Source organism: Myxine glutinosa, chromosome 1 (assembly GCF_964187855.1).
Source record: "Myxine glutinosa chromosome 1, kmMyxGlut1.1, whole genome shotgun sequence".
Lineage (NCBI taxonomy): Eukaryota > Metazoa > Chordata > Myxini > Myxiniformes > Myxinidae > Myxine > Myxine glutinosa.
This window is the reverse complement of record NC_136261.1, coordinates 331296836-331323962: the sequence shown is the minus strand read 5'-3', so window position 1 is coordinate 331323962 and position 27127 is coordinate 331296836. Positions and strand designations below refer to the sequence as shown.

At 42.4% G+C, this 27127-nt stretch overlaps 1 protein-coding gene across 1 annotated transcript in view; it reads right to left on the bottom strand.

The window, feature by feature from the left end:
- LOC137412053 (transcription factor E2F8) overlaps window positions 1–26607 on the bottom strand; it is a 47590-nt gene extending 20983 nt beyond the window's left edge. Inside the window, exons 1-9 of the mRNA XM_068097300.2 lie at window positions 26176–26607; window positions 23981–24146; window positions 19712–19993; window positions 14927–15083; window positions 8111–8398; window positions 7845–8012; window positions 7136–7273; window positions 4461–4631; window positions 785–860 (exon numbers count right to left, since the gene is read on the bottom strand). Of these exons, the coding sequence (XP_067953401.2) occupies window positions 785–860; window positions 4461–4631; window positions 7136–7273; window positions 7845–8012; window positions 8111–8398; window positions 14927–15083; window positions 19712–19993; window positions 23981–24118 (1418 nt within the window). The 5' untranslated portion in view covers window positions 24119–24146; window positions 26176–26607. The remainder of the gene's footprint in view (window positions 1–784; window positions 861–4460; window positions 4632–7135; window positions 7274–7844; window positions 8013–8110; window positions 8399–14926; window positions 15084–19711; window positions 19994–23980; window positions 24147–26175) is intronic.
- Window positions 26608–27127: the final 520 nt, after the last annotated feature.

The window sequence follows — 27127 nt, the reverse complement described above, 5'->3', positions numbered from 1 at the left end:
GATGAATGGTCCGATCTGGGTGACCAGAGGCAAATGCTGGGCTGTCTTTGAAATTCCATTTGTGGAGGTGGTGTGATGTCCTCACATTGAGAGTACGGACCCTGTTGAGTGCAGACCACCGTTTCTGGGAGAGATCGAAACCTGGAGGCTCTTATGTCAGATCACTCACCAGTTATTTGTTAGCAATCTTGTTGGCTGTCCAGAGATTGCGTCACTTGCCCTTTGTGTTAAACCCCGCATCACTCAACACTTAGAGCCACAGAAAGGTTTGCGTGACCCGAGTCACATATTTGGTAGATTCTGCAGGTCTTCGTGGATTGGAAGCTTGGAATGGCTCTGATGCAGGGATGATGATGACTGCAAGTGTCAACATCCACATTTAACTCGGTCACCTGCGAAGGGATCTCCGCCATGTTAGATCGCCACGCCAGCTACGGTTATGGCTAAGTGGTCGACGCAGGAGCTAAGCATGTGACAATACTACTCACGTAACCCAAAACATTTTTGAGATATCTGTAACACCATCAAGAGCAAAACAAACTTTTTGGATTTGTTATGGATCAACACCCTCATTGATAAGGTTTACGTCAATAGTGTTATGAATGCGCAGTGCCAACCCCACATTCCAAACTTGAGCATCTTCAATATCACCCTCACCTTTAGCCAATGCAAAATGAGCAAATAGTCTCACCATAGTTCAGCCAAAATTCACTTTGGTAGTATTCTTGGAGGCATAAATTGTGAAACGAGACAGAATATTAAACCGCCACGATAAGGAACTCACTGGCGTTCCAGCTGGAGTTTACAAATTTCTGCGAGTTGTTCCATCTTGCTTGAAAAATTATCCAAGCCACATGTATCTGAAAATACAGAAATACCATCGAGAAAAAAATCAAATAATCATACCAAAAGAAGGCAATTCTCTGCATGTGTATATGTACATCTGATCATTATAGAATCGAAAACGGCTGGGCCAATCCCCATCTAATTTTGCATACATGCTCGATGCACCCTTGTTCATGTCTTGGGCACAAAGTAATTCCCACCTTACACTCTCCCAAGTGAGAATGGGGAGACGACTTGCGATTTTCGCCTGCACACGGAGAATAGTGCAAACGGTTTAACCACTGATCGCTGACAGAGGGAGCGTGTATTGACACATTTTTCGCTCCTGGAGGGAACGTGTGTTACGATTACTAAAAGGAGACTCGGCCGTCCGTCTGTCGTGCGAATAAGAAGCAGGACCTCAAGCTTTAATGTAGCTTTTCCTGCTGTAGTAAACTAAGAAAAAACAAATATCCCCGAGTGGGCTGACGTCATCTCTTGAGGTTGTAGTATAGACCTCTGCTGAGTTTGTGGGAGCAACCTCGATCCGAAATTGAAAAATCGAAGGCAGAGCGATTCTGCGGACCAGAGTAGAACGGCTGTATCAGGTTTCAGAGCAATCAGTTGGGAAATAAGGGACGAGTATGGATCCGAGGTTTCATGGGGCAATCCCCAAGGAGCACCCATGATCCGAAATCGAAGCCCAAGTGATTGTGAGGGCTACTGTCTTGTATTCATATGTCACGTTTCAGAACAATCAGCCAGGTGATAAGGGAGGAGTTGCAAAAAAAAATGCAAACAGTTAATACAACCAGACGGACATCACGACTGGTTTTATAAGGCCATCTCTTCGAGATCGAGATGAGGACTCAAAAAATGGTACCGTTGGAAAGCTAATAATAGATTTACTTTGAACATAGATTGGTGTCCGTTTAATCATAAACAAGCCTATTTCAAAACTCGGTCTTTCCGAGAATGAATAAGAAGAAGTGGGCATGGTGTTGGTGTTGCCTTAGCGGTTAGGGTGCTGGCTTGGGATCCGAGGATCTTGGGTTAGAATCCCGATCGATCGCTGAATTAACACCAGGGGGGTTGACTCAGCCTGTCATCCTTCTGAGGTTGGCAAATTGAGTACCAGCTTGCTGGGATGAACGATCCCGGTTTTGTTTTTTTTTGTATACAAGATCGAGGCTCGTGAAAGAGCGAACATTAATCACACAGAAAGACAAACAGACAAACCGACACATCAAACAAATAACATCGGGAGCGGTAGACAAGATGGGGAGAGAGGGGGAAGGACACAAACACAACATTTGAGAGCAGGGACCGAGAGACATGGAGACATCGAGAGATCTGTGGGAGGGAGAGGGCTTTGGGGGGGAGGCATGGGAAGGGGGGGTGGGAGAGGTATAAAACATATGGACACTGCCAGGACTTCCAGGAAAGAAGTTGGAATTTCAAACAAGGTGGATCTGGGGTGAATTAGTGGGGGTAGAAAAGATCAAGGTTTTGTATGGGGGAAGATAAGAGATGGTGGTGAACAGCTGTTTTAAAGACCTGGAGGGAGGAGTGGGATTGAAGGGAGTGTGGGAGTTTGTTCCAGAGGCAGGAGAAAAGAGGAATGAAAGAGTGAAGGTGAGCAGAGAGCCGAGATTTCGGCAGTTTAACCATCAGAGGGTTGCTGGCAGATCTTGTGCGACCTGCAGGAATATTTGGGGGACAGAGCACAGAGAGAGCTGGGGGAGCAAGGCCAGAGAGGAGTCGGTAGAAGACAGAATGACCACCTACCTGCCTGCGGTGAGTGAGTGAAAGGCCCTCAGAGATAGCTTCATCGCGGGAGATTCCAATGATTCTGAAAGCTTTGGATTCAACAGCGTGAAGCCGAGCTAGGTGTGAGGCAGGAGCACCAGCCCATAGGGGAAAACAGTATTCCATTGAGCTGCGGATGAAAGCCTTGTATGTGGTGAGGAGCTCAGGTGTGCCTAGGAAGGACTTCGCACGACGGAGGATGCCCAGTCGGCGACTGGCTTTGGAGGCCAGCTTGGAAATGTGGTTTTCCCAAGAAAGATCATGGCAGATATTGAGACCCAAAAGCTTGAGCGACAGAACTTCTTGGAGAGGATTGTTGAGAAAGTAGATGGGAGGGTTGTCCAGTCAATCTTTTCGGAGAGACATAGTAAGAGTGTGAGATTTGTCAGGATTGAAAGACATGTTCCACTTGTTTGACCAGTCTGTGATTTTGTCCAGGTCTTCAGAGAGTGAGGAGGCTGCAGACTGCCGATCTGAGGGAAGAGGAATGGAGCGGCAGAGAGTGGAGTCATCAGCAACGAGATAGAGAGGATTTTCCAGAGAGTCGGAGAGATCATTGATAAAGACCAGAAAAAGCACAGGGCCCAGCACACTGCCTTGGGGAACTCCAGCCTGAACAGGAAGGGGAGATGAGAGAAATCCATTCAGGGCCACACGTTGACTACGAACAGAGAGGAAGTCCGCAAGCCATGCATGGAGATTTCCATGGATACCATAGGAGGAGAGTTTGGTGAGCAGAGCGGGGTGCCAGACCGTATCGAAGGCACGTGATATGTCAAGTGAGACAGCTCTGATTTCCTGTTTGGCATTGAGGACCTCCATCCATTGTTGAGACAGCAGAAGCAGCATGTCCAGAGTAGAGTGACGGTCTGAAACCAAATTGATGATCAGAGATCAAGCCATTGAAGAGGAAAGATTTCATATCCGAAGCAATGATGGATTCCATGACTTTGCTGATAATTGGGAGCAGGCTGATTGGTCTGTAGTTGCAAGGATCTGTTTTTGCACCTTTTTTGTGTAAAGCGGTAATGTTTGCTGATTTCCAGGATGCTGGCAGATGACCTTGAGTAAAAGATAGGGTGAAAAGAACAGAGAGAGGGTGAGATAGAGCGGCAGAGCAGGATTTTAGGACCCGTGGGCTGATGCCGTCTGGTCCAGTTGCAGAATCAGAGTCGAGGTTTGACAAAAACTCCTCCACCTTGTCAGGAGAGAAGGACACAGAGTCCAGGAGCAGTTGGGTTCGACTGGGAAAGGTGGGAACAGAGAGAGATGGGTTTGGGACTAAGGATTTTGAGGGAAACACAGAGTTGAGGCATTCGGCTTTGTCACGTGCGATGTCAACTGTGTGTACCCCGGTTTAGAATAGGTACACCGTATCCCGGCGCATCGTAAGAGGCGACTCAGGGTTGGTGTCAGGAAGGGCATCCGGCCATAAAAACATTGCCTCAAATAGGGAACCATGATTGTCATGGGGCCCGCAAGGCTAACCCCCGCTCTAGCGGGGAAAATGGCCTTAAAACGATCATTCATATTCATGGGAGCTCAATGCAGCGGTTCCAACAGTACCATTTATAATTCTATGTAGCAACTTCAGCAGATTTCATGGTAAGGAAAGATAATATCAAATGTGCATTGAAAATATTTTTCTTCAAGAAAACATCCGAATATCACAAAAAATACTTTGTTGAAAAATGCTTCGCCGAAATGAAAAATGCTTTCAAAAATGTTGAAAAGAGCTTCTTTCTTCACCGAGTTACGATTCCAGAGGGAACGGGTATTTGTTATTTAGGGTAAACAAATCATTGGCTAATATAACAGTGATTCACCTGGAGTGTACTTTGAGGGACTGCAGGGAGCGGAGCTAATCTTGCGACCCTCTGAGGCAGCCGTGCACTCCATGCCACGGAGAGATGCATGTCGTGTGAAAGAACACCGTGTGGATTGTCTTCTGATTTTTTGCAGGTCTTCTCCAAAGTCCGTGCAAGCATAGTGGACTTCTGGATCAAACAACAGCAAGTGTACTAGTTAATGTTTCAAGTTGTATATAAAAAAAACTCCAACTCTCAAATGTTACCTTTAAAATGCTGTTTGAACAATAATGCAGAGACAGATGCAACAAGCAGAATGTTCAACATACCAATTAAAGAGTCCAAATCAAGCCTGTATCAACAGACTAATGAAGCATACTTTTCTGTAACACCTAATATAAATTTTACCTGTTTAGCTGATCAATCACCTATTTATTATTTAATTACTGGTAGGGGTTACCCAGCACTGCCCATGTGTGGAGAGGGGGAAGGACGGGATACCCGGTGCCGCCTAGATGGATGAGCTTTTCCCAGCGGTGGTTTCAGTACGTGTTGGACATTGAAAAGCTCTGGAGTTATTGGCTTGATGGTTGTTACCTTTGCCTGCGAGCCGGCGGCAGCACTGCGTGACCCCACATCCCAATATACACTTTATAGCGGCCTTTGGTGGCCTCAGGACGGAGAAGGCCAACATGTGGTAGCTGAAAATGTTATATATATATATATATATTTGTGCAGCGTCTGTCCTGTCCTGTGTTGTCACTGAACTACTTTCTCAAACTTTTGTGAAATCGTACCAAACTTCTGGAATGCACATATCTCTCCCGTCGGTATGTTCTAAGGGTATTGTTTTGAAAAAATTTCCAATTTTTTCTTTTTTGGGAAATATTTTTTTTCAACTTCAATTGTATCGACGCTTGGTGAGGCGAGCGTAGCGAGCCGAGCCAACCTAGTATATATATATATATATATATGAAATGAGGAGAGGTATACATCACTGAGGAGAGGCTTCCGTCTGGCCACTCTGCCATAAAGCCCAGATCTGTGGAGTGTTGCAGTGATGGTTGTCCTTCTGGAGGTTTTTCCCATCTCCACACAGGATCTCTGGAGCTCAGCCTGAGTGACCATCGGGTTCTCGGTCACCTCTCTTACCAAGGCCATTCTCCCCCGATTGCTCAGTTTGGCCGGGCGGCCAGCTCGAGGAAGAGTCCTGGTTGTTCCAAACTTCTTCCATTTAAGAATTATGGAGGCCACTGTGCTCTTGGGAACCTTCAATGCAGCAGATATATTTTTTGTAGGCTTCCCCAGATCTGTGCCTCGACACAATCCTGTCTCTGAGCTCTGGATGATCTCAAAGATGATCTCAAACATCTCAAAGATGATCAAGAGAAATGGGACGAACCTGAGCTAAATTTCAAGTGTCATAGCAAAGGGTCTGAATACTTATGTAAATGTGATATTTCAGTTTTTTCTTTTTAATAAATTTGCAAAACTTTCTAAAATCCTATTTTCTCTCTGTCATTATGGGATATTGAGTGTGGATTGATGAGGGAAAAAATGAATTTAAACGATTTCAGCATAAGGCTGCAACATAACAAAATGTGAAAAAGGTGAAGGGGTCTGAATACTTTCTGAATGCACTGTACATCTAGGAATCTAAGAAACTGAGGTGCAGTATCATTAAAACTGTGGGTACTAATTGTAGAAACAAACCCTACAACAGGTACAAGCCTCTCACTACCCTATGGGGGGAGGGGCTTAATTAACAGCGTGGGCCAGGAAATTGGCAGGAAAGCCCTCAGTAGGAGGATTTAAACGCAGCGATACATCCAGTCATCGCTCGACGCTCATCCTTTTAAACCGACGAACCTGGTGTCGGCAACAGTGGTGTTCAAGGACTATCCATCGCTGAAGCTGTGCCTGACCAGGTGGAAGATTTCACCTCTAGTCCACCCACGGTTGACCTTATCAATAGCCTTGCCTCTCCTAATATAATGGACTGCAACACTAATTTTGCATTTGTTTTGCATGAACATTTAATGTCCAATGAGCATGTATGTGTGTGAGGGAGTGAAAGAAGTCATTGGACATTAAATGTTCCTGGTAGTACACATGCAAAATTAGTATTCCACACATCCCTTTCATGTATTATTAAGAGAAAGACATGGGGACATAATTCCTGAAGGAAAATCTGCATCATTCTCCTCTAGGATTACATAACATTATTTCTCTGAGAGATCCAGAATAAAAACGGATTAAAAAAACAACAATGCTCATCCTGCAGTATCCGCACGTGTGGTACGTTTCAGCAACTAAAGAAAAATAGTCAAAAAAGCAAGGCAAAGATTAATGTAAACCATGAAAAAGTCAACTATTTCCTCCATTCGTTTTCCATCCCTTTTCCAGGGTGGTTTGGGGAAAAAAATAACTGGCAGAAATCCATTCTTTCAAGGCCTTGAAAATGGGATGAAACTCGATGCTTTTCAAAGATTTCCAAGCCACGTACGAAGTTTGGTTCCCCCTCACCACCCCCACCCCAATTTGTCAGTGACTTTTTTTTCTCTCCCCCCCTCCCAATTTTATTATCCTAGGCCCGCACCAAATCTAAAAGTTCCCTTTGGATTTTCATTTTACCAGGTCACCCCCATAATAGGTGTATTTGTATTCAAACGGCGTCGTGTGCGCCTGCTCACCACTGTTCTCCGGCAATTGGTCTGGGCTGATCCACTTGAAGGCAGGCTTGCGGCCACGTACCTCCAATACACGGACTTTCCTGATGAGCCCAAGGCTACTGAGCACATTTGCGATGTCGTACAGGCGCCGCACTTTGGCTGCCAAAAAAATAAAAGTAAACGAGTCGTTAAGCCGAATAAATACCAATTCCATCAAATATCACCAATGACAACTACAAAATGGTAACGAAAATGCCATTGCAAGCAAGCAGTGTAAATGCCAATGTGCACTGTTTGTTTGCGATGGTGTTGGGGGAGGTAGGGAGAGGAAGAGGGAGAGTTTAAAGATAAAAAACAACAACACTAACAACCTGATTTTAAAATGGCATTTTGACTTTATTTGCTGCAAGGCTGTTATCCAAGATAAACATTCTTGGTTATAAAGTAGTTATACTGTGGAATATTAAAGACCAAAAGTACCCAAACCATCTTTAAAAGTTGCACAAGTAGCATGTTAAAAACTGCGACTGGTGCAAGAGACAAGCAAACAATTCATCAACAAACACGAGAGGTCAATATGGCAAGAAGAGAAAGAGCAAGCCGGCTTGATGAAGCCAATGAAACATGCAAATTCAAAGAATCATGGGGGGAAAAAAGTATGCGAGGCTTGACGTGTGCATTATTGACATGCAAGGAGGAAGAAAAAAAAACATGCATGTGAAAACCTCACTTTTGAATTTATTTAGATTCTGTGCTTCCTGCTGGCTCTCCCCAAGAAGCACTTTAGCAGCCATATCCAGGCTGACCACGCCAGACTCGGCAACAAGGAACAGCATCACAAATTTTTGACTCAAGACGCGCAGAGACTTTTCTTTTCGGCTGTGTGTGGTACCTGGGGCTGGCACCAAAGAATATATACAAGATACACGATATATAAATGAATCAAAATCGGCTTTGGTAGAATACTTTGCTACATGTATAGTCAGGGTCGCTCACCCGACTTGCTGTGAAGTGCAGAAAGTACATTTTTGTTCTCAAACTTCAGTGTGTCCGTCCTCTCGATCAGTACTTTCTCTGGATAAATTGACTTGGAGACCGCAACGCTCTCGAGTAGTTCCATTTGCCGTGCATATCCTTGTTCATGGGCATCTTTGTGCAGAGTGGCAAGGGTGTTTCCAAGCTGGCAGCGACCATACCAAGCATAGCGGTTCTTGGCAGTTCTCTTGACCATGTGGAGACTTTCAAGAACATTTACAATGTCGTAGATCCTTCGCCGCTCCACATCTGTCGGGATGCATTAGATTCGTTCATTAATTTTGTGTGTATATTTACCCTATTTGTGGGAGTCTTGACTTTTTTTTTTACTGCTCCACTTGTGTTTGCCTCACGGGTTTAGAATATATGATAATAGCCCAACTGCACGGCCAATATTTCCAAGGACGCAGGCAAATCCAAAGACACATTCTCGTCAAATTCTATTTTCCAGTATTTTTTCTTTTATCCACTTTCTGGCTCTACATTGCTTGTCAATTTGCTTCAAAGTCTCAAAAGTAATGGTCGATTAAATATATAATATATTAGCAGGAGTGCCTGGCGTTGCCAGGGGGTGGGAGGGGAGACAGGAGAGGGAGAGTGAGGAAGGGAGTGTGGAGAGTTGAAGGGGGAGGGAAGTGAGAGGTGAGAGGAGAGGGAGGGGAAAGATATACTACATATACATCTTTGGGGGGGTCGGGGTGGACGGGAGAAGAGGGTAGCTTTGACAGGCCCCTCTGTTTTTGGGGAGGAGGGTGGGAAGGAGGAAAAGTTTACCTGTGCAAAGAATGCTTTAATCTCAGTGTTGCACAGGTAAAAAAGGGAAATTGTAATACCCTCTGCCACCATCACCAGGTGGCACGACACAGTACACATACACATAGAGAATTTACGCCTCTCCCCCGGCCCCCACACCCCTGAATGAGGCCGCGGCCACATAGCCTGTGCTCCCCCCAGACAAAGTTGTATTTGTACCCCGAGTAAAGTATAAAAGAGTTTATAACTGGAGTACCTGGTGTTGCTCAAGCTAAAAAGAAACTAACATATTTGAAACGAGGGCAAATATATAATGGGAAAACAATTACATCCAAATCAGAATCCATCACAAATGTCAAATCATAATTTTACCTTTTCGTTGAATATATGCTGCTAAATGTACCATTCATCACGTTTCTGAGTTTGATGACGTTCAGGAAGAAGAAGAAGGAGGCAGAAGAGGAAGAAGAATAAGAAGAAGAAGAAGAGGCAACAGAAGAAGAAGCCTCACGACAACCTTCGACCGCTTCCGGAATCGTTTCATTATTTGTGTTCGAATGTCTGGTGATTGTTTTGTATTTATGCGAATGTGTACTTGTATATAACTGTCATCTATCTATAATTCCATTAATCTCTGTGTGTATGTGTGTATGTGTGTTTGTATGTGTGTTTGTATGTGTGTTTGTATGTGTGTATGTTTGTCTGTGACCGCTGTTTCTCGACAACCACGGGTCCGATATACTTTAAACTTGCCAGGTATATTGCTGGGGACCCGAGGATGTGCCTTTTCAAGGTTTGAAATTAATCGGACAAGTACTTACCGAGCTATGGCGATTTAGCCGTTCGCCGTTCGCTTTGGCGTTGCGAATGGACCAAACCATTGCATGTAAATAGAGGGGGGGGGGGGTTCTGTGGTCGTTGCGAATGGACCAAACCATTCATGTAAATAGAGGGGGGGGGGGTTCTGTGGTCGTTACTGCCACGTGGTTTCAAAGTTTTTTTTTGTTGTTGTTGTTTGCACGCATGTTTTTTTGCACCCACGTACGGGCACGCCCTAGGATGTTTACACACACACACCCCTACACAAATTTTTTTTTTTTTTTTTTTTTTTGGCAAGGAACGGGCACCCACGTACGGGCACGTCCTAGCTTATATATAGTACGGGCATGCCCTAGTTAATCAAAAAGGCTTAGGCACTACAGAGCGATTTTTTTTTAAATCCAAAAAGCACGAATTTTTTTTTTTGGAATGTTGTTGCCTAAAACACTCCAAGGCACTCACTGATGACCCTCTGAAAGTTTGACGAATATCCTTACAGCCATCTGAGAAAAATGGCGACATACGTACACAGACAGACCAACGGCCCTCTGATATAGAAGATAAGTAATGGTGTGAGGCTGCAGCCATATCGCTTATATTACCACCGACACCAAGTTGTATTTGTACTCAGAGTTTGGAGTTTGTAAATTAAAAGATGTGGCCGTGCATACAACACATACAAAGAGGGAGAGAGAGATGGAGAGATTTTTTGTCTTTTATAGGTATAGATAGATATATGCATCAAAAACTTTAAAAAAAACTACTGAACCTAATCCAACCAAATTTTGCATGTTGCCCAAGGGTACATCAAAAGTATGGTTTCTGTCTGGGTAGCATGTCAGGGGGAGGGGGTCCGGGGTGGGGCGAAGAACCCAATTCTCTATGTAAATGTGTATTGTATAGCACCACCTGGTGGTAGCCGATATTACAAATCATTATCTTTATACAGTCACGTGAAAAAGTAAGTACACCCCATGAAAAGTTTTGACTTTTTCAATATATTTCAACATACAGCTATTTGATCTTCATTTCAACAATATTGACAGATAAAGGTGATATAATATAACAAATATCATGAAACATTTACATTTTGTAGTCAATTGTATAATTTAAATAAACATGAATGCAAATTTCACATGTGGAAAAAGTAAGTACACCCTTGGCTCTAATAGGTGGTATTGCCCCCTTTGGCAGAAACAACCTCAAGTAGGCGTTTCTTATAACTGTCTACCAGTCTCTGACATTAACTGGGAGAAATTTTTGCCCACTCCTCCATGCAGAATTCTTTCAGCTGTGCGATGTTTGAGGGGTTTCTTGCATGCACAGCTCGTTTCAAATCCCCCCACATCTCGATGGGATTTAGATCCGGGCTTTGACGGCCATTCCAGAACCCTCCATTTCTTTCTTTTCAGCCATTCCTTGGTGGATTTACTGGTATGTTTAGGGTCATTATCATGTTGCAAGGTCCACCTTCGGTTGAGCTTCAACTTTCCAACAGATGGCCTCACATTATCCTCAAGCACCCTCTGGTACAATGAAGAATTCATAGTGGATTCTATGATGGTGAGCTGCCCAGGCCCTGATGCAGCAAAGCTGCCCCAAACCATAATATTTCCACCACCACGCTTTACAGTTGGTATCAGGTTCTTGTGGTCAAATGCTGTCTTTGGTTTTCGCCAAACATGTCTTCAGGTACTGTGGCCAAATAGCTCTACCGTTGTCTCATCTGTCCAGAACACATTGTTCCAGAAGTGCTGGTCTTTGCCTCGGTGTTCATTGGCAAACTTTAGTCTTGCCCTGATGTTCTTTCTGGACAGCAAAGGTTTCCTCCTGGCACACCTCCCATGTAGATCAAATTAGTGCAGCCTCTTTCTAATGGTAGACTCGTGCACTTTGACAACAGTGGCAAGAGCTACCTATGTAGGTCCCGTTATGACATTCTGGGGTTCTTAGAGACTTCTTTCAGCATCTTGCGGTCTGTTCTCGGGCTGAACTTGCTGGGGCGGCCTGGCCTGAACAAGTTGGCAGTTGTTTGGAATCTTCTCCACTTGTAGATGATCTTCCGGACAGTCGAATGATTGATTTCAAATTGTTTGGAGATCTTTTTAAATCCCTTCCCAGACTCGTAGGCATCTATAACCTTCTTTCTGAAGGCCTCAGAGAGCACTTTTAATCTAGGCATGGTGACGCTGCACACTTCAACAACAAAGCAAACCAAACTAAATGTCTGAGGTTTAAATAAGACAGGTTCCTCCAAGATCCTCTCTAACGATGTTCTAATCATTTGCACCTGAGCTGGTGCACCTGATTCTAATTTTAGGTATTTGAAGTAGTGATAAATGTGGGGGTGTACTTACTTTTCCCACATGCAAAATTTGCATTTATGTTTATTTAAATTATACAATGGACTACAAAATGTAAATGTTTCATGATATTTGTTATATTATATCACCTTTATCTATCGATATTGTTGAAATGAAGATCAAATAGCTGTATGTTGAAATATGTTGAAAAAGTCAAAACGTTCCATGGGGTGTACTTACTTTTTCAGGTGACTGTATATAAAAGAAAGTTTTGGTTTGTTTGTTTGTTTGTTTGTCTGCGCAAGCTAATCTCCTGAACGGTGAAAGATAGGAGGAAACCTCTAATACAAAAAATGCCGGGACGGGCCCCGGGAAGGTTTTAGGCTCGGTGGCGAGACCGGTCACGGCCCACTTCGGGCCGCGCCGAGCCCATTTCGCAATTAAAAGCTGAGCTGAATTATAGTGGTCAATCTTCTACGGCCGCGAGTAAACGCTGAATTATGGTAGTAAATTCATTCAAAAAGAACCAAAAATGTCAGGACGGGCCCCAGGAAGGTTAAAGGTTCGGTGGCGAGGCCGGTTGAGGCCTACCTCGGCCGGGCTCATTTCGCAATTAAAAGCTGAGCTGAATTATAGTAGTCAATTTTCTACGACCGCGAGTAAAAGCTGAATTATAGTAGTAAATTCATTCAAAAAGAACCCGGGCAACGCCGGGTGCTTTCGGCTAGTCTTCTATATAACCCTATTTGTGAACGTCTGTTTGTTCGGTTGTGCCTCATTGACAGCCTAAGGAAGTGACTTAGAGAGAAGACGGGGTCCATGGGGGTTAACTTTTCATGACAAAAAACATGGGCGCATTGGATTTAGACTAGGGGCGTGGCTTCCTCTGAAAATAAAATGCTCACTACACACACGTGACTATTTATTTTCCGGGCAACGCCAGGTAACTCTGCTAGTTTTATATAAAGAAAGTTTAAGCAACTTAACAATGTGCATTACAGTGATGTGAAATCCGAGTGAGAATAATTCGAAATTTTCAAAATGTTTAATTTCACTTATTTTAAGCGGAGGTTGAAACCAAAGCAAACAAAACTGAGCTTCACAGTGAAGCGGAAATTATTTTTGCTCATGCCATATGCAAGTAGCAAGGACGGCAGAAGGTGATGTGAGCTGCCTTGTAAGCAGGTGGAAGATGACATCGGACAAACGATAGTGTGAACAGAGCAGAATATTTGTGAAGTACAACATGCTGTCAATTGATTAATGCCGTCAGTGAAGCGCCGGGTAAAAATGCCACCCAGTGTAATCCTAGTCAAGAAACTGCTTTGGCAGCACCGATCCTCTGTAACAAAGTATGGTACATCAGAATCACAATTCTACTGTTGATTTGCAATTGATCACTGCCTTTGACACAAATATAATTTTTTATTACGGACCATATGCATAAAAATAAAACTACATATTTCGAACAAACAGTTTCAAATGGAGCACTTCACCACCATGAGAGCATTTAGGTTGCATCAGATGTGGCAATAAATATGAATTGCTGCTCTCAGCTTGCCGGCTTGATTACAGTATACGCCATTTGTATTTTTCCGTCTCCATCTCAACCACGTTTAGCAACCCGTGTGGGCACAGGCAGCCAGCTAGCTCTTTCTGCTCAACCTACAAAAATTGTCCCTAGGCCATCTTACATCCACTTGGATATCTGCAAATATCACTGCACTACATAGAAAAGGTGCAAAAACAGATCCCCTTAACAACAGACCATCAGCTTACTTCCAGTCATGAGCAAGCTCATGGAATCCATCATGACATCTATGTCATGAAATCCAAATCCAATATATGAAATCCATCCTATTCTCCAACAGCTTCATCTCAGATCATCAATTCAGATTCAGACCAGGTCACTCCACTTTGGACATGTTGCTTCTACTCACCAACAATGGATGGAGGCCCTAATGTCAGACATGAGATTAGGGCCATCTCTCTGGACATCTGGCATCCCACCTGCTCTCCAAACTTACTGACTTCCTCCACTCTCGTAGCCTGCATGTGGCTCTCGTAGCCAACATGTAGCTCTGAATAGAATCCTTTCATCCCCACTCCATGTCAAAACTGGAGTGCCCCAAGGTACTGGAGTACCAGCTATAAAGGAGCGTGTTTGTTTGTTCATTATACATTTCCAAAGTCCTGTGCCGATTTACTCTAAATTTGCTGTACACCATGTTATTTTTGCATGTGGAATGTCAACGCCACAATAAAAACGTTGACCTCAAAATTAAATTTATGTAAAAACAAGAAATAATGGTGCCTTCTGCGACTTTGCACCAATTTCCGGCCTAACACCCATGCGCAGTCCAACTTTCTCCACTCTCCTGGCTGAGATAGTGACGCAGCACTGTTAGATGATCACAAGAAGTTTCAGATAAAACACTCATACGAAAGTGTAAATAACCCAATCTTGATCGGGTGACTAAACGGAGGGATAAGCGAGGGCAGAGTCATGCTGGGCCGAGATGTTTGGACACAGATCAGCAGGAGTAAAAAAAAAAAGGTAGTAAAGTTTTCAACTCGATTATAACAAAATAAAAACAAGTACAAACTAAAAAGCATCGAAAATGCACAGCCCGTACATGTACTCGAACTAAACTTGACGAAAATAGTTTTTAAAAAATTGTACATTTTATTAATTAGTGTTCTCCATATTCTCTTAATAAAGGTTTGTTGAAGATTTGATGCCAAAAGTTCGAATGATAATATTCCAAAATGTGTTAGCTTCATGATAGGGTCCATATTGATCTGGAGGCTTTGTGCAAGACAACTTTTGTGCACTGCGAGGAAATATACAAATGGGATTAAATAAACTCAGCAAAATACCAGACATTTTGCCACCACTTACTCAGCTCAACAGTGATCTCATCCAGCGAGATGGGGTGGACTCGTCCTGGTTCAGGGAAGTCTGGAAAACGAGCAAGGAACTTCAGGCAAAGTAATCCCAAGCTCTTTTCCTTGCGACTGCCAGAATGTTTTTCCAAGTCTTCACACTCAGCACATTCCTGAAAGAAAAGAAACAAAAGACAAAATGTATATAGATATATAAGAAACGACACTCCTTAAAAGTTTATCAAAATAAGAGTCAGTTAATGTTAACCTACACCTAGTGTTCCCCAAAATTTGAAAGCAAAATGAAGTTAATGAAACTTGCTTTCTCTCAAGATCCGAAGCTATTTGAGTCTGCTCGCTTGTTTAACGGGTTTTTTTAATATACAGGTTCTTAGGCTCATGGAGTTGGTGTTACTAGCTGACAGGCAATGGACAACACAAGCCAAACAGTTGGTGGCCTTGGTGTGGGGGAAAGAGGGAGTGACGCATTTTCAGTGTACACTGCGTCAGCCACTCCATCTTGCAGTGTTGCGTTTCCCTCCGCAGTCAGTGGGCAATGAAGGAAAAATCTCCCCTATTCCCTATGGGATGCCAACAGCAACCCAGGGTGGCTTCATGCTCTATCTTCCAGTGAGGGGTGGCAGGTACCACCTTTAAAGTCTTTAGTACGACTCGGACAGGGTCAGTATTCAACCAATGACCTCCTACACTCAGGGTGGACACTGGTGGCATAACAAATCGAAAATTGTAATCATTCATAACCGCATTAAATTGTGTGGTCAGGGGAACACATTCACTAGCCTCGATTTTCGATACAAAACGAGAAAAAAAAATTGGGACAAAAATAAAATAAAATAAAATAAAATCGCACCCATGTCCGAAGGAAGCGGTTCAGTTTGGCATTTTAAAATATGAAATAGGCAAAGCCTAGAAAATGAACAAAACCCATTAGAATTACCCTTTAACCACATAAAATTACCCTTTAAACCCCTTAAACACATCAGAACTACCCTTACGAAATGTTCTTCTTCATTTTTGATGGACGGATGGACATAGCCAAATATCGAGGTGGCTTCACCTCTTAAAACTACTCAAATACCGATTTTTCAAATACAAATATGGTTTCAAAATACAAATACCAAATTTAAATACCATTACTATTACAGACTTAAATGTGGAATAAACAGATACCGTAGAGCGTCAGTGCTGCCGAAGCAGTTTCCTGGCTTGGGTTATAATGGGTGGTTTGCCATTGCCGTCCCAGCATAGTTTGTCTGTGCTTTATCCTTTTAAATGCTAAACATCAAATTTTGAGTCTTTGGTATGTCTCAGCCAGGGTTTGAACCAGCGTCCTACCAAACTCAGAGCGGACACTAACCATGACGCCACTGAATGTGGAATATTACACATGCACATGCAGTGTTCCAGTATTATTGTGTTCCAGTACGTCTGTCCCTTAAATTGTCTGCAGTAAGACACCATGTGCAAACACAAAATGGGGTACATGGTCTTTTTGCAGGCTAATTCTGTAAGAGAAAAAAAAGTTACATTCTTCAGTTACAAAATCTCTAGATCAAGGCTAGTGCAACAACATTCCGAAAGGAAAATCAGTTACATCTTGTGTTCTAAAAAGTTGTCAAACAGCACGCAGTCTTTGTAAAGATATCTCAAAAAAAAGTTTTGAAGCTATGGCTGATGAAGTGTATTAATTGGAGGATCCCATCCCTGGAGCCACATTTTCTATAATATGAGGTAGCTGATGGGCTGGCCGGATGGTCTACAGGTACACACACTTGCTCCAAGCCGTCTAGCCTGGATTTGAATCCCGACCCAGCTATAAACTGTCATCCTGGTGTTTCACAGGCGGGCGATTCATCAATGTGTGCGCAGTCTCTTGGATGGATGTTAAGCTGTTGTCCTGTCTTTCCGATATTAGTTGGTGGACGGTAAATATCCCATGGTGTTCTTAATGAGGATTAGATATTGCTATCGCCTGCATTGTGAATAAATTCCAAATTCCGAATTAGTGTAAGGAGTGCAAGGCCATATACATAGCAGTTTGGATAAACATAGGAAAACAATGTATCGCTGTATAAATTATAAGGTTTGCTCATTTTAAATAAAAGAAATTGTATTCTAATTAGATCAAGAAAGCATAGTCTCACCTCAAAAGCCTTCAAAGTGTTGGTGGCCTTGTGGTATTTATCTCTATCCACAAAGGGATTAGGAATTCCTGTTTATAGAGTGGGTATGAGATGGTACCACATATTATGTATCGTGGAGAAGTTGGGAGTAAAGGACAACAATCGATAGCACTATTCGCTTTAAAGTGGCCGGCTGTGGTGCATGTCACACTAATTTTTAAGAAAAGGGGATAACAAAGTGTAACAAGCGTTACACCTAGGTCCCCCGTCGGTGAAGTGATGAGTTGACAAAGTGGAAGACGCAGAAAACATGCTATGATATGACATTTCGCTCACAAGATTCAGACATACATGGAGGCGGCCATCTTGGATTTTGACGTGGCGACCCAATTTTCAATAGCGTTCTTCCTTGTGCCTCGATACACCCAAACACCAGATTAGAAGTTGGTACTTTGCTTATTTTCCAAGATATTTCACTCACAAGGTTCAGACATATATATGGTGGCGGCCATCTTGGAGCATGACGTGGCGACCCAATTTACAATAGCGGTCTTCCTTATGCCGAGATACACCCACACACCAAATTAGAAGTTGGTACTTCGCTTATTTTTCAAGATATTCATCTCAAGGTTCAGACATACATGGTGGCGGCCATCTTGGAATTTGACGTGGCGACCCAATTTTAAACAGCCTTCTTGCTTGTGCCTAGATACACCCACACACCAGATTAGAAGTTGGTACTTCGCTTATTTTTCAAGATATTCATCTCACAAGGTTCAGACATACATGGCATCAGACATACATGGCGGTGGCCATCTTGGATTTTGACATGGGTTGCACCCACACACCAAATTCGAATGCGGTCCTTCACTTATGCACGCACGCACGCACGCACGCAAGCACGCACGGACGGACACGGACGGACACACGGACGGAGGGGAAAACCATAGTCCCCCTTTCGCTCTGCTGTGCGACGGGAGACAATTAAGTAAGCCCAGATGTGAGAGTGTGAGGTGCCAATTACAAGTTCAGTGTGCTAATTTTATAAGGCAGGAGAAGGCACCCCGCCAGCCGCCATTGACGCAATACAGAAAATGAGGACAATTTCAAAAACACAACCGAGCCATGCTGAACTGCACGCATCATATGCAATGTAATCAATGCTAAGTAGAAATACCAACCTTCCATGCTAGGTGGCAGTGACATGCAGTGCCTTCGGAAAGTACTCATACCCGTTGACTTTTTCACATTTTGTTGTTACAGCCTGAATTTAAAATGGATTAAATTGATCATTTTTGTCACCGATTTACACATAATACCCCATAATGTCAGAGGATTTTTTATGCATCCGCCCCAATGATGGCCGGAAGCATTATGTTTTCGGGTTGTCCGTCCGTCCTTCTGTCCGTCCGTGCTAAACCTCGTTATCCTCAGCAACATGTCCGATTAAGACAAAACTTTCAGTGTAGGAGTGACACCAACGCAGAATGTTTTATGATAATTGTGACGTCATAGGTCACGTGGTATGGCAGCCATCTTGGAATAAATGCAAATAATTACAAAATAATTCCCCAGAAACCGCTAAATGGAAAAATTTGAAACTTGGCACATTGTCATGTACTCCCAATGAGGAACAAAAGCATGATAATGATGGCATCATCGGTGAAGTGGTATACCAGCCAAAAATGTTATAATCAAATTCCATATCCGAAAAATCTTAAATTGCATGCACATGATCTATGACCCATTTGTATTGAAATATTAAAATTATGACATCACAGGTCACATGGTTTGACAGCCATATTGGATTTAACCTCAAACCTTAAAAAACATCTCCTAAACCACCAAATCGGTTGACTCGAAACTTTACATGTGTCATAAACTCGGCATAACGAATAAAAGATGATCACAAAAACATCATTGGTCACATGGTGTGGCAGCCATATTGGATTAAAAAAAAAAAAAGAAGAAGACCTTTAGAGGCCATTTTTCCCCGCAAAGCGGGGGTTGGCCTTTTTCGGGCACAGTGGTTGTTGGTGTTTTTTTGGTCCCCTTTTTGAAGCAATGTTTTACGGCCGGATGCCCTTCCTGTCGCCAACCCTGTTTGTCGCCTTTTACGACAAACAGGGAATTACCAGTGAACTGGTACTCAATTAGCCGACCTCGGAAGGATGACAGGCTGAGTCAACCCCCCCCCCCCTGGCGTTAATTCAGCGATTGACCGGGATTCGAACCCAGGATCCTGGGATCCTAAGCTGGCACCCTAGCCGCTAAGCCAACACCAGGCTTTGGTTGGTCACATGGTGTGGCAGCCATATTGGATTGAAGGAAAATATTAAATAATTATATCTCTGAAACCACTTATACCCCCTTCGACCTCAATTTAGTAGTGTCGTGAACAATTGTGAGTTGCAACATACCAAATATAATTTTAGCCAAGTTTGTTCACAATCCCATCAGCAGTTTTGGAGAAAAAGTTGCAAGTGTTTATGGACTGACAGACAGACGACGTGCCATCACATAAGCTCCCCAGAGCTACTTTCCAGGTGAGCTAAAAATGTTTAATAAAATAAGGAAAAACTGCACTCGCTTCAGAATAGTTGGCAGGTATAAACAAAGATGATGCAAGCTTGCAACAACCATTCAATTTCACTTACTTGTACATCTTCCTCATATTCATCCTCCTCATCATAATCATCATCTTCCTCGAGGTTGTTCACAGGACTGCGGAATAGCTCTTTCTTCTTGTGTTCACGGTCCCGCATATCAGGGCTTGCAGCACTGATGAGCATCTTCAGGTTCGCTGTCGGAGTGAGTGGCTCAGCTGGTGCCTCCACGGCCTTAATTGGTGTAGTCTGAGTCTGGCCAGCACCGTATGGCAAAACTTGCTTTAAAGGCGTCTTGGCCAAGCAACGGAGACTGCGACGTGGAAAATTTTCCTGTACACAAGAGCAAGAGGAAGAGGAAGAGGAAGAGGAAGAGGAAAAACAAATTGTCAACATATGGAGATGCAAACATTAAGGAAAAGGTTTTTGTGGATTTGGAACAAACTCCATTTGATCAGGCTAGCCCACACTCATATGCACGATCCACTTGGAAATTAATTCATTTTGTGTGCAGCCTGTGCCTACTGGTTTGCATCATTGCTTAAAGGGTGGCTGTGCTCTCGACGCAGTAGGTTAGTAGGGCAGGAATTTATAATTTTGCCATGGCTCGCCTAGTCTTCACCAAGGACACTGTGGGGTCTTTAACATCCACAAACTAATGCCAGCAGACGGGACGCTAGTTTAACGTCCATCCGAGGGACGAAACACACTGACAAATCACCCTGCCAGTGAAACACCAGGATAACAGTTTATAACTGGGTCTGGATTCAAACCCAGGCAAGCCAGCTTGGGGACGAGAGTGTGTGTACAAGGCCAACCTGCCCAATTGCAAAGAAGGATTTTAGAGGCACACAAGATGAGGATTTTTCCTCGCAGTTCGAAAATCACATAGAAAACCAATAGGACATTCCCATAAAAATCCCATACAAAATTGGGCCAGTAGGATCTATTGGTTTCATGAAGGAGAGTGAAATACTGGACCAGTAGAAAATACCAATAAAAAACCAGTAGGCCAATGGGACGAGTAGGAGACCAATAGAATACCAATATATAAATGAACGGGATTGAAAATAACCAATTGACATGTGTGGGAAAATTACATGTCCAGATCAAGAATCAAACCCAGGTCATGTGGTGAACCAAACCAGGTGTTCTGCCATCCGAGATATCCGACTCCGAAATGGCAAACAACTTCCTGTTATCAAGGGAAACGGGGAAATCCTGTTATAAAGAACATTGCTATAAACTCAATTCAATATGGGACTGTGTGTTTTGTGATGGTTTATAACAAAATATAAGTGAAGTATTTTATTTAGTCGATGGGTTTCAGACCAGTTAACCCTAATGGTTTCTACAGGACCAGTTTAAGTTAAAGGTTCCTATTGGTTTCTTTGGGTTTTCAGACAAGTTGCATCAAATGGCTTATATTGGTTTCAACCGAACCTGTTTAGGTTTCTACTGGAAACTCTCCTGGTTCCTGTAGAAACCAATAGAAACCATGATTTATATTACAGACCCATCGAAATGTCCTACTGGTCTCTATTGGTTTATATGAGATTTTCCACATGGGCGACAGCAAAAATGGCCAGTTACATAATATGTATACCCCTGCCTCCTATGTAAAGTTTACCTACATGAAGACCAGTAACAGCCTGTGTTGGTGGAGAAGGCAACAATGGATTTTCCCCAAACAGGAGTTTGAAAAGTGCAAGTTTACCACAGTGAAAAACGAGAACGGCAATCGGTAGAGAACATGCCTCGGCCAGACTCAACAGTTTACATTTTGTATCCCACTGACAGGCAGTATCTGGATTCGGACCAGAACCAAAATACACCTGGCTTATTCTTATTGTCCAACTAACTCATCCACCGAGCTTTGTCATAATCCGTCCACGACTTTTGAAAATATGCTATACAGTCACGTGACAAAGTAAGTACACCCCATGTAAAGTTTTGACTTTTTTAACACATTTCAACATACAACTATTTGATCTTCATTTCAACAATATTGATAAAGGTGATATGATATATAACAAATATCATGAAACATTTACATTTTGTAGTCCATTGTATAATTTAAATAAACATAAATGCAAATTTCGCACATGGAAAAAGTAAGTACACCCTTGGCTCTAATAGGTGGTATTGCCCCCTTTGGCAGAAACAACCTCAAGTAGGCGTTTCTTATAACCGTCTACCATTCTCTGACATCGACTGGGAGAAATTTTTGCCCACTCCTCCATGCAGAATTCTTTCAGCTGTGCGATGTTTGAGGGGTTTCTTGCATGCACAGCTCGTTTCAAATCCCCCCACAACATCTCGATGGGATTTAGATCCAGGCTTTGACTTGGCCATTTCAGAACCCTCCATTCTTTCTTTTCAGCCATTCCTTGGTGGATTTACTGGTATGTTTAGGGTCATTGTCATGTTGCAAGGTCCACCTTCGGTTGAGCTTCAACTTTCCGACAGATGGCCTCACATTATCCTCAAGCACCCTCTGGTACAATGAAGAATTCCCAGGCCATGGTTGATGCCCAGGCCATAATGCAGCAAAGCTGCCCCAAACCATAATATTTCCACCACCATGCTTTACAGTTGGTATCAGGTTCTTGTGGTCAAATGCTGTCTTTGGTTTTCGCCAAACATGTCTTCTGGTACTGTGGCCAAATAGCTCGACCTTTGACTCATCTGTCCAGAGCACATTGTTCCAGAAGTGCTGGTCTTTGCCTCGGTGTTCATTGGCAAACTTTAGTCTTGCCCTGATGTTCTTTCTGGACAGCAAAGGTTTCCTCCTGGCACACCTCCCATGTAGATCAAATTTATGCAGCCTCTTTCTAATGGTAGACTCATGCACTTTGACATCAACAGTGGCAAGAGCTACCTGTAGGTCCCGTGATGACATTCTGGGGTTCTTAGAGACTTCTTTCAGCATCGTGCGGTCTGTTCTCGGGCTGAACTTGCTGGGGCGGCCTGGCCTGAACAAGTTGGCAGTTGTTTGGAATCTTCTCCACTTGTAGATGATCTTCCGGACATTCGAATGATCGATTTCAAATTGTTTAGAGATCTTTCTAAATCCCTTCCCAGACTTGTAGGCATCTATAACCTTCTTTCTGAAGGCCTCAGAGAGCTCTTTTGATCGAGGCATGGTGACGCCACACACTTCAACAACAAAGAGCAAACCAAACTAAATGTCTGAGGTTTAAATAAGACAGGTTCCTCAAAGATCCTCTCCAACGATGTTCAAATCATTTGCACCTGAGCTGGTGCATCTGATTCTAATTTTAGGTATTTGAAGTAGTGATAAATGTAGGGGTGTACTTACTTTTTCCACATGCAAAATTTGCATTTATGTTTATTTAAATTATACAATGGACTACAAAATGTAAATGTTTCATATATGTTATATTCGGTCGAAAAAAATATATTGCTGGTCTCTGGTCAGACCAAAGTTCCAGAATTGATGCAGCGATGCGGTTTTTTTCTTTTTGAAAAGCATGGATTGTACATATGGAGGTGTTTTTTGTGTCCTCATGCCTTGCGGTCCTCATCTGCCGTGGCGCCGTCCAGAGAGAAGCTCACAGACCAGAGAGAAGCTCACAGAGCGACCCTCACAGACCCGTATATCCCGAGATAGCCCGCCAACAACAGGTGCGGTGCTGTCGGTACCGCTGGAAATTTAAAAAAAAAAAAAAAATTGTTGATGCGCAGGGTCAAAATCGATGCGCACGCTGACCAGAGACCGGAAATATATTTTTCTTGGCCTTATGTCACCTTTATCTATCAAAATTGTTGAAATTAAGATCAAATAGCTGTATGTTGAAATATGTTGAAAAAGTCAAAACTTAACGTGGGGTGTACTTACTTTTTCACATGACTGTATATCATTTTTGGCCCTATCACTCAATGGTGAAGAATCACAGAAAAATTCTCGTATACGGATCTTCCTCAGAATTAAATCTATTCTTCCTTGTCACACACCCGACCTTAAGAATAAAGTTCACACCAGGTTTCGTCCGAATCCGTCCATAACTTTTTGAAATATCATTTTTAGCTCCATCACTCAATGGTGAAGAATCACTTAAAATATTCTCCGGTCTGAATCCGGATCTTCACCAAAATCTAATCACGTCCCCAACCTCTCCCCCAAATTTCACCCAAATTTGCATAAAACAGCCTTTTGAGAAATCTTATAAATATATAACCCCCAACACAAATAAAGTGTTTATTTATTAATGAAAAGTAGTACACATTGTAATTCCAGAACATGTGCAAAATATGAATGAAAGAAAAGACAGATTAAAAGTGTACAGTAACTGGCACCTTTTCCTCTTCATCAAACTGTTCTGACTCTTTCCAACTAAGATTATGAAGATGGTTTTCAGAAGGTGATGAGGCCAGCATGGCACACTGGCCAGCCAAACCATCACATGGTGTCGTACACATTGCTGGAGCAGGCATGTGATTGCTGGAGCAAGAACAGCCCAACCTGGAAACAAAGATGGCCAATGGACGCTCAAACATCATAAAATGCATTTCATGAACATTAGTCTTGCACAAGTTTCACTGGTTTTTTTTTTTTTTAAGAATAAAAATCCTCGTGAGGGTTGCAAGAGGAAGATAAATCCAAGTATACTGCAAGGTACAAATGTACACCTTATTAGCCTCGTCCCTTCCTGGAGGGATGAGAGAGGCTACAATCTACCTGTGTTCAGTGAGATCTACTTTAATATAGTTCATGCACTCAAATCTACTGTGATCTATATACCCCAGTAAAGTTGTGCACTGTTAATAGTTCAGTCTTGTTACCGCACACACAGAGAAAAGTGGGATGAAGCAAATAGTTCACTCTGTCTCTCTGGAGATATCAGCATATGATAGAACTATTTGTTTTAAAAAAAATTTAATTTTTAATACTGGAGAACATGAATCAGACATGAATTAGAACACAAACCTGCAATTTAGCAGTACATTGGTTCTGAAATTGGCAAATTGTATGGAATCTTATACTGATCATGCATGACCACAGAGGAGTAAGACAATTTGTTAAGTCTGTCTGGCAGTCAAATAAAAATTGAAAATCATTCCAAACAGAAAACTTACATTTGGGACGTCATAAACGGGCACGAATAAATGAACGACTAGAACGACACTCAGTAGTGAGCATACCTCTGCCTGGTGAACAGTTTACGTTTTGTATCTCAGAGTAGACCAGAAAATCACAATACAGAATCACATTTAATCAAATTCAATCACAGGAATCACCATAGGTCCAGTCTTTCATACCTTGATCTTCCCCTCGTTTTTGGCCAGATCACTCAATGGTGAAGAATCACTTAAAAAATTATACTAGCTAGATCCGGATCGGGATCTTCACCAAAATTGAATCTATTCCTACTCGTCACACACACAACCGGTCCAACAAGTTTCGTTTTCGTCCAAATCCGTCCACACCTTTTTGAGATATCCTGATATGTCGTTTTTGGCCCTATCTCCCAATGGTGAAGAATCTGTTTTAAAATTCTAGTACCCGGATCCAAATCCGGATCTTCACCAAAATCTAATCATTTCGTCCTTGTCACATACGCTACATCTCTGCCAAATTTCTTCCGAATCCATCCACAACTTTTTGATATATCTTGTTCATAGACAGACAGGGGTGAAAACATAACCTCCATCCACCTTTGATGGCGGAGGTAATAATGAACGTAACGTATTTGATAAAGCTGTGTTTATATTTATTTAAAAAAAAAAAAAAAAAAAACTTTTGTTTTCCACAGCCTTTAAAACTTTTACTTTGTTTCAATTGAAGTATACTCTTGAACACTGTGGACCACAAATCGCCTTTTTCCAAAAAAAACATCTTGCTTCGCAGTACTTGGACAAAATATTACACCATCTCGGCCAATCAAATTTGGAATATTCCATTCTTCTGTTGAGCCCATCTCTTCTGTGCACATTTTCCCATTCAAATATTGTCTGTCCCTCAATAATGGTATATCATGAACCTCTGATGCAGATTTTACACTAAGCATTTCAAAATAAATAAAAGTTTCCTATCACGTTTGTCATATCTTACAGAAACACTAATTAAATAAAGGCAAGCAACTTTACCCAAGAATCAAAGTTTAACTTAGAGATGTTTGTAGTTTCTCTGAAAGACTAACAAACTCGAGCAGATAGTTGGTTAATCTACTAATCATATGGAATGATAACGTTTCACTCACGAGAATGAATGAATCACTCATCTAGTCAGAGAATACACACGTGTAAAATAAATAAGAGAAATGAATTATAGATAAATAAATTTAAAAGGAATAACAAATGAATTGGAAATAAATAAATTTAAAATATAGAAATAAAATAAAGCAAGACCAGAATATAATTATAAATAAATATAAAGATCCTTAACACACTCAATATTGTATTTGATTGGATTAAACATTCTAGACAAATGAAGACCATCGTTAGTTCAGCATCAAATGGAAGATTTCCCGAATTCCGAAGCGCGAAAGTACCGTCAAATTTCCTCTCACGATGGACGTGTCCACTCTCCTCACCCGGGTCGCTGGGGGATCGTACCAACCTCAAGAGAAAGTAGTGAGAAGCCTGCAATACGTCGTGGTATAAAATAAGAAAAAGCTAAAGTACATTTGTGTCACAAGAAGGGAATTTTACACAGAACATTCAACTTTAGGATTACGCCCTATCGCAGGGAACGAACATGTCCAGGCAAAACAGCCTATTGCGCAACGACGTCGCCCGAGTCTAAAAGTCAAAGCATCCGCGACACAACGCTAACGGACGAGGACGTTTAAGAACAGCCTCGGCAAATGCCGACTTGATTTTTGAATTTCTTTTGAAGAACGCGCTGGAAATATGCGAAACGCCGCTGACAACGGATTGCCCGCGCTAATTCACTCGTCATTTGGCGCGTAGCCGCTCAAAACGGCTTTACCCAATGAGCGAGCAGCGAGCAGACACGTGATTATAACAGACAACCAATGCCGATCGCTTGGCGCAGAGGGCGTGGTCTAGGAATGTGGCGAGCGGACGATGCCTCGGACGGCATATTTGGTGTCTTTTTTTAAATATTTCCCGTCATAATCCGTGTTGATTGCACTCAGCGTTCTCTTTATAATTAGATAATTTATTAATTCGAATGACGTTGTTTAAAGACAACAACGTATTTGAGGTGTCGGCGATACATGTTGCCGTTTGTGGTTGTTGTTTTTTGCGTTTTTTCTCCATCTGTGTAACCTTCACTTGCTTAGTCGTTAAATCTTAATCAGCATGTTTGTGTTGTTGTCGTTTCTGCTGATTTGCCAATTTGATTTAAACCCCAGAAGCACAGCGTATATATCTCTCTCCCAGAGGAAGGCGCACATATACTTGCAGCTTTCAACCTTTGAAAAGTTCATAATGAGTAAGGCCAGAGGTCAAGTGTATGTTTTTCCCTGTTTCTAATTC